The following is an 11180-nucleotide window of genomic DNA, read 5'->3' on the forward strand; positions in this document are numbered from 1 at the left end:
CAGGTTTTTCCCATACAAGATTTTTTATTATTATTAAGGATTTTGTGTTTGCATTTGGGTAAACATTTATGAGCTTCCCCCCCCCAAGAGCAAGCAGACTACATTTTTAAGCAAGAACTATCTTTACAGAAGAATGAAATGGAAGATTCCACGTATTTAGGATGCAAGAGGTGTTGCTGTATGGCCTGAAATAAACTTCAGGCTTTAGAAATTGGTGTGCTGGAAACACAAACTGCATCTTTGGACGTGCAGCAATAGTTAGAGGTGAATGTTCGCCAAACAAGCACCAAGTTCACCGGTGATTTATTTTCTTATTTATTTTAACAGATTTCTAGCCTGCTGTCTCTAAAACAAGCCAAGCCATGACAGCTCCCAATATAAAGCCATAACAATAATCACAAAATCCTCATATGCATTCTAAAAGAAATCGGGTACTTTAAAAATAGAAAAGCCTTATAAAACAACGATGTCCAGAAAATAAAATGCACAGCCCCAAAATTAAAATAGCCAATATTTAAATGACATAATTTTGACTGGGGGGGGAAAGGCTTTGATGTAACAAATAGGGCTAAAGCTTTTTTTAAAAAAACAAGTCAGAGAATGAAGAAAGCCATGGAAATAGCTTAGAAGTGAATACTGTAGTCAGAATCTATCGAGAGAAGGGAGATTGTCTGAAAAAGAGACCCAGGTTCCTCACTGGGCTATAAGAAGTATAAGAGAAGATGCAGATACAGAATAACAGAGTTGGAAGGGACCTTAGAGGTCTTCTAGTCCAGCCTCCCCTTCCCCCCCCCCTTGAGCAGAGGACCCTATACCATTCCAGGCAAATGGTTGCCCGTCGTCTTCTTGAAAACCTCCACCCACAACTTCTGGATGCAAGTCATTCCACTGGTTAATTGTTGTTCTCACTTTCAGGAAATTTCTCCTTAGTTCTAGATTGGATCTCTCATTAATGATCTTCTATCCATTACTTCTTGTCTCGCCTTGTCAGATTCTATTTCTAGCCTTCCTGTAGAGTCTAGTCTTCCTGATCTGGCCTACCTCAAAGGTCTGGCATGAACTCTTACAGGAAGAAGAACCTCTAATGTTGGTGCTGCCAGCAAGGAAACTCAAATCCTAATTTAATTCTAGGAAAATTTCCTCCCTGGATTGCAGGGATAAATAATAAAGCCTTAGAGGAGAATCAGAACTCTCGGTTCACAAAATATATCGGAGGCTGTTCTTTCAGGTAAACGTGTGTGAATACAGTGATAATGATAAACAAATAACATGTATGAACTTGTGGAATTATGTTTGGACTTCATCAAAAATAATTGTTTCATCTATGCAGTTCTGCTGCCTTAGAGGACAAAGGGTTTTCTATACATGCTCCACCACTGACATCTGGTGTCTAGCCTTATTCAGTGCAAGGGCTATTCATCCAGTGGAAGACACTAAGCAAAACAATAATCAAAGTCAGTTCCTTGTCCATAGCAAAGGCCTCCAGCCATAAAATTCAACTAACTACAATAGTTCAGTATATATGTTTCAATTTGAAAGACTGTTTTAGAGTAAATGATTTACAGTACTAATTCTGGGATCCCCAAACAATGACCCAGGACACCAATGTTCCTGCAGACCTTAAAGCTAATATCTTACAATGCCATGTCCCGTCTGGGTGTACAAGAGAGAGAGAGAGAGAAAAAAAAATAGCCCTGCTAGCATAGCATGAATGGGCAGGCTCCCTCCCTCATTCCCAGCAGCCACAGTACTGATAATATACGTGCAAATTTCCAGATGTGCCCACTAGCCAAAAAAAGATTGGATACTCTTCGCTCTTGGTGTTTAGTTACAGGCGTGCTGAGAGTGCCAATAAGCAGGTTTAATTCACACATTAATGTCAAGCCAAGTTTTTTAAGTACAATAAAAATGATTAAGTAAACACGATGGCCTACTTTACATATTGTACTACACTAACCTAAGGTAAAAGAAGCTACCTTCTTGTTTTTGTTGAAAAGGAATCCATAGGATGTTCTTAAAGTTGAGCTAATTTCCTGGTGACTAATGGTAATATTCATGGAGAATTTTTTGCCTGCAGGGAAGGGCACAAAAATGCAATAAATTGTCAATACCTCTTTCTGGGATATTTTTTTCAACTTCTCAGTCTAACCTATAGATCTAAGTCATTTTGGATGGGTTTTCCACATAGTACAAAAAGGTAATCTTATAAATAGTGATTATTTAGTACAGTATTCTATAGCAGTAATAGTAATTCCACTCTCAGCATTGCTGACTAACATATGCTTTTAGTTAGAAAAAAATAGGTGATGGTAGAACATTAATATGTACCTAGCATAAAGGTAGAAGAAGTAAGTACAGCACAAGTCATTTTATAGGCTAAACCAAGTTACTATGACATATTTTCCCATAAACTAGAGTTTACTTCATCAGATGTTGGCAATTTTGTCCTAAATTGCAAATAAAATGGTTTTCTCCAAAGTTTTAAGATTCATACGTGACATACAGATAACCAGCTTATGGAGCAAGTTAAATGCATTAAAGAAACCTAACGTAAGAGCTTGGGTGGTGCGGTGGTTAGAATGCAGTTCTGCAGGCTACTTCTGCTGACTCCTGGCTGCCAGCAATTGCACAGTTCGAGTCTCACCGGCTCAGAGTTGACTCAGCCTTTCATCCTTCCGAGGTCGGTAAAATGAGGACCCAGATTGTTGGGGGGGAGGCAGACAATATGATGACTCTGTAAACTGTTTACAGAGGGTTGTAAAGCACTATATATAAGTGGTATATAAGTCTAAGTGCTATTGCTAACTGGAAACTGGTTTCCAGAAAGAAGCCAATGCAAGTCAATCATCCCTCCTCTGTGGTCCAAAAGAGCCTTTTGGCCATTTCAAAATGTCATCAGACACAGAGAAGGTATAGCTAGTCCTCAACTTACAACAGTTCACTTAGAGACAGTTCAAAGTTACAACGGCACTGAAAAAAGTGACTTATGACCGTTTTTCACATGACCATTACAACATCCCCATGGTCACATGATCAAAATTTAGACGCTTGGCAACTGGTTCATATTTATGACGGTTGCAGTGTCCCGGGGTCACGTGAAGCCAGATTCACTTAATAACCGTGTGACTAGTTTAACAGCTGCAGTGATTCTCTTTAATGACTGTGGCAAGAAAGGTTGTAAAATGGGGCAAAACTCGTTTAAAAAAGGTCTCACTTAGCAACATAAATTTGGGGCTCTGTGATGGTTATAGGTTGAGGCCTACCTATACTTTATCGCAGCCCCCATTAAATGTATTTATTGCAGATTCTTATACAGACTGCAATGGGGCTTATGTTCTAGTGTAACCTTGTTACACTATCAAAAGCCCTGCTTTCTGACTCCTAAATGTGTTTTAAATTTGGACCTGGGACTAGAGGTCGAGTTGTTTAGAATCAGAGCTAAAAATCTGGCAAGCTGTTTTATTAACATGGCTAAGGATCCATCTGGCTCCAGCCAGACTGCTTTTCTTTCTAATATCTGCCAATCTTAGGTCACACTGGTGGAGGAGTGTTATGAATCAATTGCGATCATATGTCCCTCTCTGGAATATTTGTTATTGTTAGGGTTAGATAAAGCCAAATAGATTCAAGATACAGAGTGACAAAATGATTTAATTCAACCTTCAGGAATGTATCACCCTCTCAGGGAGATGCAGAGAGCCTCCCTGCAACTTATCCATTTTCAATTTACATGAATATTGATGAGCCTTCTTCAGAACTTGCTTTAATGTCCTCCATTTTACATTCTTTGGGAATAGATAAAACGCTGTTGCAATCTCTCAGAGATTTTGCCTCTGCAAAGTGAGGGAGATGCAGGTAGTCAAAAACTCTTTTATGCTGCAAGCTTCAGGCTGATTCTTCACTGAGGCTAATTTCTCAGATTGCATTTTGTATTGATTATTTATTTGCTGACAGGCATTACAGAGTAATATACTTAGCTGCAACATTTTGCTTTTTTTGCAGCTGGAATCTGTTACTGTATCTTTAATGGACTGGAGCAGATAGCTAATTATATTGTCTAAAGTTGTGTGGTGTGGATGATGGTTGCAATACAAACCCTGCCATTCTCAACAAAAGGCTGCTGGCATTTTTGCATCCACTGAATAGGAAAGGGAATAGCTCAGCCATTTATATTGTGGGGCAAGGATCATTGGGATGTTTGGAATAAAAGAGACCCCTTGGGATCAATTAGCTTCTTTCTGGCCTTTCCAGAATATACTACTTCCCCTTTTGACCCTGTGAATTGATTTATGGCAACTGGGCAATCATGCTAAGAGCCAGGTTAGTTGTTCGTTGGATTCACATTGAGCAAAAAAATAATAATCAGATTGCCATATTAATTTGTAGCAATAACAGAATATTGTGAGAGTTCAAGATAAACAAGGACCGGTCAAAGAATGCCGACTAGTGGCCCCCAGGGGGAGGGCATTCTCTGTGGACGGGCCGGATTTATGGAACCATCTTCCGGCCGAGCTCCGGATGGCGCCTGACCTCCGCTCCTTCCGGCGCGATCTCAAAACCTACCTTTTTGAACAAGCTGGCCTGGCCTGATGGGATGGGGTTGGGTTTTATAAATTGGTTTTAACTTTTTAATATGTACTAATTTATTCATGGGCACTGTTGTTTAATCGCTTTTAATTTTTGTATCTTGTTTTTTAATATGTATCGCCCTGTTCACCGCCCTGAGTCCTTCGGGAGAAGGGCGGTATACAAATTAAATAAATAAATAAATTATGACAAAAACTGGTCTCCAGGTCACTAGATTCTTGAAATTCCATTAGGAGGCTACTGAATTAAAATATATTTTTTAAAGGTCCAGTTATAAAAGTCTGAGCATGAAGTACCACAAGAATTACTTTCGATCTCATCACAAAGTTTAATTAATGTAATAAAGCTAGAATGAATGGTTTATTCCTGCTGTCATAAATGATCACTAAGTTTCTTCTGCATTGATTTAATTGATTGTTGTCCCAAACTCTACCTTTGCTATTTTATTGCCCTTGACCTCATTTATTACCCTTCCCTATATATATGTAAATTTTTATATTGCTAACAAAGAATTAAGGGAGACTGATATGCATTTCAAACGTATTAGTTTTCATCAGTCAGCCATACCCTTCTGAGATTTGAACCTGGGCTGATTGCACATTAGGCAATTGTTTTCACCTCTAAGCCACAGGATCTCTCTCGCTTTGTTAGCTGAGAAGCAAGGGGAGATATATGTCAAATGCTTGTTAACTATTTTTAGATTACCTTGCTAGGCCCCAAACATGGGACAAATCTTTATTTCCTGTGTCAGCCTAACCTGAAGGCCATCGACAGGCAGTAGTCACACCGGTGACAGCTCATATTTGTGTAAATTTTAAATTGCTAACAAAGAATTAAGGGAGACTGATATGCATTTCAAACTTATTAGTTTTTATCAGTCAGCCATACCCTTCTGAGATTCGAACCTGGGCTGATTGCACATTAGGCAATTGTTTTCACCTCTAAGCCACAGGATCTCTCTCGCTTTGTTAGCTGAGAAGCAAGGGGAGATATATGTCAAATGTTTGTTAACTATTTTTAGATATATTTGTTTTCTGAGGTTTTCGCGGGTGTTTGTATGTGGATCTTTTGTCATTCGGGTTTTTTCCCGTGTAGAATTGAAGGTGTAGGAGCAACGTATATATATATATATATATATATATATATATATATATATATATATATATATATATATATATATATATATATATATATATATATATATATATATATATATATATATATATATATATATATATATATATATATATATATATATATATATATATATATATATATATATATATATATATATATATACATACACATACATACATACATACACATACATACATACATACATACATACATATATATATATATATACATACATACATACATACATATATATACATACATACATACATACATACATACATACATACATACATACATACATATATATATATATATATATATATATATATATATATATATATATGCCAATTGTGACTAATGCTTTTTATGGCTGATGAAGTGGATTGTAGCTGATGAAAACATTGACCAAGCACTATAGCAGAATTGTATAATGTACAGAATTTTTAGGCATACTTGAAATCACATCTACCTTAATTTAAATCCACATGCCCATAGAGTATGGACACCTGGAACAATTCTCAATGATACAACTTTTGATTCTCACTCTATTCATTTTTAAGCTCTTACTCTAAAATATATTGGGTTCATTTGAATCACTCCAAAATATGCTGCTTTAACATGTCTTAAGGATAATCGTGATGTGCAAGGTAATATATCAATCCATCCTAAGAAACCATTTTATCTTCTCTACCCCTAGGTCAGGGCTTTTCCACCGGTGATACGCGTACCATCTGGCTGGTGATACACAACCCCTAGCCATGTATAGTGGGGGAGGGAACGAGCTAAAGTGATGCCGTGCAGGCCTGGAGGAGATCAGCTGGAGCTGCAGGGCTCAGCAGAAGCCCCGGGGTCTCTGCACACAGCTACATGCTTATTGGAGCTTCCAGCGCACCTGGAAGAGAAAAGGAGGAGGAGGGCAGAGAGAGGAGAAGCTATAAAAGGTGCAAGTTTGGGTAGGAGAGGGAGAGAAAAAAAACACAGAGAAAGAGAGAGAAGAGAAGAGGCGTTTCTTAGCGAAATAGTGAGTGAGAGCGATGGAGCGGCCTTTGCAAGCGAAGGATGAGTGAGAGAGAGAGAGAGAGAGTGGGAGGCTTTGTAAGCAACATGTTGAGTGAGTGAAAGAGCGAGCAGGAGGCTTTGCGAGCAAAGGGGTGAGAGAGGGGCTTTTGCGAGCAATGTGTGAGTGAGTGAAAGAGCGAATGGGAGACTTTGCAAGCAACGTGGGTGACTGGAAGAGTGAGCAGGAGACTTTGCAAGCAAACGGTGAGAGAGGGGGCTTTTGCGAGCAAAGGGTGAGAGAAGGGAAAAAGAAAAGGTATTGACTTCTGACTTCCTCTGTTGCAGTAGAAGGAAGCATTAACATTGAACCTCAACTTTTTACTTTTCCATAATATTATAAACTAGCCATTTCTATAATAACAAATGAACATAATCAGTAAAACCCAAAATCTTCCCCTTTTTTTAGTCAAGTTTTTGACACCTTGCTAAGCACTAATGGTTCTCAAATATTCTCATGTCCTAAAAGTGGTACAATCTCTGAAGAGGTTGAAAAGCCCTGCCCTCGGTTAAACTGTAGATGTTCTGTAGAAGATCCTGCAAGCTCAATTCTCTTGGTATTCTGTTTGTCTCATCATTGACTTCTTATTGCAAGGAAAACTTGTGACATGTTTTACCTTTTCTTTGAAAAGGACTGCAGTTGCCTGCCTAGCACAGAATATGCACACACAAACATATACAGACTTCATGTTTCAAATAACTTGAAGAGGAGACATTTCTGGGTTTCAGGACCATGAAGTGGCAATCTCACAAAAATAAAACGTGTGTACAATGGGTTTCTTCCCTCACACGACACGTCAATCCATGTCAAGGTCCTAATGGCATATTCGCCCACATCTCATTTTCACCCCATGATCTACATCCAAAGCAGCAGATTTTGAAACTCCTGGATTGCTGAGAGTTGTAGTGCCCTTACAATTATTTTTTTTCTTCTAGGCAAAGCTAATTAGCACCATTTACCTGTGTCATTGATCCCATTTATCACCTTCCACCTTCCCATTGAGAGGGCTTTTTTCTTTACAGAAAAAAACAAAAAAAACCCACCAAAATACAGCAGTTCTGCCCTCGCTGTTTGAAACTGAAAGAAGTAGCTAGGGTTTCCAGCCAGAGGTAATATTATTGTTGGATATGAGCCACTAGCAGCAAATGTCGGGGTCTTTCTGTTCACTGTGTTCAAGTCAGAACTTCACTTAAAATTGCAAAATAGAAATGGTCCTGGACAATTGCTCTCGATTTCAGAGTTTTAAAGTCATCCTTATTTCTTAGTTTCCTATTTTTTTTAACCTGTGTCCCCAAATTTGTTTCTTTGTTCTTTCCAGGTGCGAGATAAAAAACTCCTCAACGACTTGAATGGTGCTGTTGAAGATGCCAAGACCGCCCGCCTTTTTAACATTACCAGCTCGGCACTTGCCACCTTCTGCATCATTCTTGTCTTTATCTTCCTACGATACCCACTCACTGACTACTAGAACATGGCTCAGCCATTGCTGCTCAAAGTCCTCCATGCCAGAAGTAGCAGCTGTGGAGTTTGTCACATAAAGGACACAAACAACAAAACTCCTACATAGCCCCCCCTCTTAATGGCAGATGCCCCCTCTCCTCAATACTAATAGTATGCTGCAAGCTTCAACATATATTCACCCTCTGCCCCCCACTATCTGCCACCCAGCCTGGCTGGGATGCAAACTTAAGTAGCAAAAATTTTTAGTTTTACATTTTGTACACAAAATATTTATTTTCTTGAAAAAGAAGTAGGATTTGATGGTGAAATGGGTTTTTTTTTCTGGTCCAAGGGGAGAAAGTACAAAACCTCAGGTGAACGTTACAGAACCAGGCTAAGTACAAATTGGAACTGAAAGTTTGAGGTGGATAATCCTGTTGAGGAATCTGATGAGTGCTGAATAATCTTTGGGCTCTACAACCAAGTGTGTATACAACTTTCATTCCATTGCAGAGGGACAGAATGAGCTAAGGAACAGGCATGACTTTGTGGAACTGATCAATTGCATCCAGACTTCTGTTTTATCTTTGCCTACTTTGCCTCCCTGTTTTGTATCCCCAACACGCATCCTTTTCCATGTATGCTTTATTGGTTTTTACATTTGACTGAAGCCCAAAATAGCTCTTCAACAAACAAACAAAAAACAAAAGAACAACCATCAGCAAATTTGGATTCCTCAGAATTTATTCTCAACGTTTCCTGATCAGTTCTGGAGTTTTCCAAAGTAAATACAGAAGGAGAAAAAAAAGTTTTCTTTCGAGCGTCATGGAGACCCTGAAAATTTACATAGTTCTTGTATTGCTGCCAACTTTCAATAAAGAAAAAAGCCTCTAACCATCAAATAATGAATTACTACAAATTTCATGTTTCTGTCTCATCCTTTACTCTCTAATAGGAGAAAAACTACAGTATGCTTCTGAAACCCATTTGAAGTTGTTGGATTTTATTTATTACACACTCATTGCTTTTATGCTCTCTGAATATTATGTTAATATCACACTATAGTGGTTTTCCTTCCCCCTTTAGAGTTGCATAATGCAGCAATGCAATTCCACACCTTAGAAAACATAAATTGTTTAATTATTTTTGGTTTGGTAAGTGTAGTGCTTTGTTTGATAACAGAAAAGAGCCAATTTGGTCTAGTGATTAAGGCACTCAGCTGGAAACCAGGAGATTGTGAATTCTAGTCCTGCCTTAGGCTTCAAAGCCAGCATGAGTCACTTTTTCTCAGCCCAACCCACCTCACAGGGTTGTTGTGGGGAAAAGAGAAGGAGGAAGGAGTATTAGGTATGTTTGCCACCTTGAGTTATTTATAAAAATGATAACAGGTTAAAAAAAATACTGTATCAAAAAAACTAAATGATTTGGCACATTAACTTCAGAAAGTTTCTATCAATTAAATGAAAAAAAAAACATGTTATTTATGGCCCAGGTTTGGTATGACATATCAAATAGATTGTCCAAATGTTTTTATTTTTTCTTTTATTCCAAATAGCCCTGAGTGCATACCTTATCCAAAGAAGCCACTTTTTTTGTGGCTGCATGGCACTTACTTCGGCAACATCTAAAATTGTGCATCTGTAAATTGTAGAGATAGAATTAGATGCTCCTTTTAATGGGACTAGTGGATGTTACTGCTAGATATCAGCACGTCCTATTTCTGCATCCAATGATCTAAAGGATTTCTTCAGCCAAGATATCGTAGCCCCATACATTAATCCCAACACCAGTGGGAACCTTTCTCATACTTAACATGGCTGTTTTATATTTTACTGGAATGCTGTAGTATGGAATCATGAAGGAACAACATTTTGAATGGTATGAATTCAATTTGTCCAGGTATCCATTTGTTTGGAAGGAGGCCAATGGAGAATGGGTTTGCAGAAGTGTGATAAACATACACTACCGTGCAAACAACACAGTGAGTAGTTGAGCAGGAAAGGGCTTGCTATAACTCACCCACCTACCCATCCAAACTCTTCTCCATTTGCTTCAGATGTAACTATTTCTAATCACAAAAGGTAAGTAATTGATGCCCTACCAAGTATTGCTGAACTACAACTCCCAGAATTCCCCAGGAAGCCTGGCCAATATGGAGGAACTGCAGTTCAGCAACATCTGGAGTTTACTTATCTCTGCCTGGGCCAGTTCTAAAGCCCTGTTTAGAGCAAAAAAGAACAGAGAGAGCAACTGAAAAGGCCCTGGATTATGGTAACCACAGAACCTGCCTTCAAAGCACTGAGTGGGTGCAGCATCAAGCCATGCCCACTGCCTGACAATGAAGAAGAGCTATGAAATCATGCCAGTAGTTTCCTGGAACCAGAATCTCTCTGGTCTCTGAACTTGGTTGTTTTCTTGCAGATATTTCATTTCCCAAACTAGGTAACATCATCAGTGCTAGTCTGCAAGAAAACAACCAAGCTCAGAGGACCCCTCATTTCAACCCTGAGCTACTGGACTTTCTTTTTTTCTCTTTGAAGATGTTTTTTCTCATTGGAGAAGCTTCTTCAGCTCTGATTGGATGGTGGGGAATAGAAGAATTAATACTCCTTGCAGACAGCTGGTCATTTGCAATCTTTCAAAGAGTCATTGAGGCCACTTGGAGGCTTATCTGTGTCGTCAGGGTCACCTGAGTAGTGCAAATGGGTGTGGAGCTTTCTTGGAACTGCTAAAAAGACTCTGTTGTAAATGAAGATAGATGATGTCCTATCCCTCGCCCTCTGTTGAGAGAGGGCCTGTTTGACCCCTCTTTCAAACGAGAGGTCCCCTTTGTCCAAAATGTGGACTTTCCTGTCTTTGAAAGAGCAGACTTTGTCATTTAAATGAAGATGGACTGCTAATGGGTTTGTTCTCCTATGTTGTGCCATATGTTTATGAAGTAGTTGTTCATAAACATATG

The 11180-nt window shown here is 38.7% G+C and overlaps 1 protein-coding gene across 1 annotated transcript in view; it reads left to right on the forward strand.

The window, feature by feature from the left end:
- The window catches only part of IFITM10 (interferon induced transmembrane protein 10), a gene marked incomplete at both ends in the record, with an annotated part of 28402 nt that extends 20153 nt beyond the window's left edge, over nt 1–8249 (forward strand). Inside the window, one exon of the mRNA XM_081330647.1 lies at nt 8100–8249. Coding sequence (XP_081186773.1) covers nt 8100–8249 — 150 coding nt within the window. The remainder of the gene's footprint in view (nt 1–8099) is intronic.
- Between the last annotated feature and the right edge of the window lie 2931 nt (nt 8250–11180).

This window comes from Vipera berus, assembly GCF_964194415.1.
Source record: "Vipera berus genome assembly, chromosome: 1".
In the NCBI taxonomy this organism is placed as follows: Eukaryota; Metazoa; Chordata; class Lepidosauria; order Squamata; family Viperidae; genus Vipera; species Vipera berus.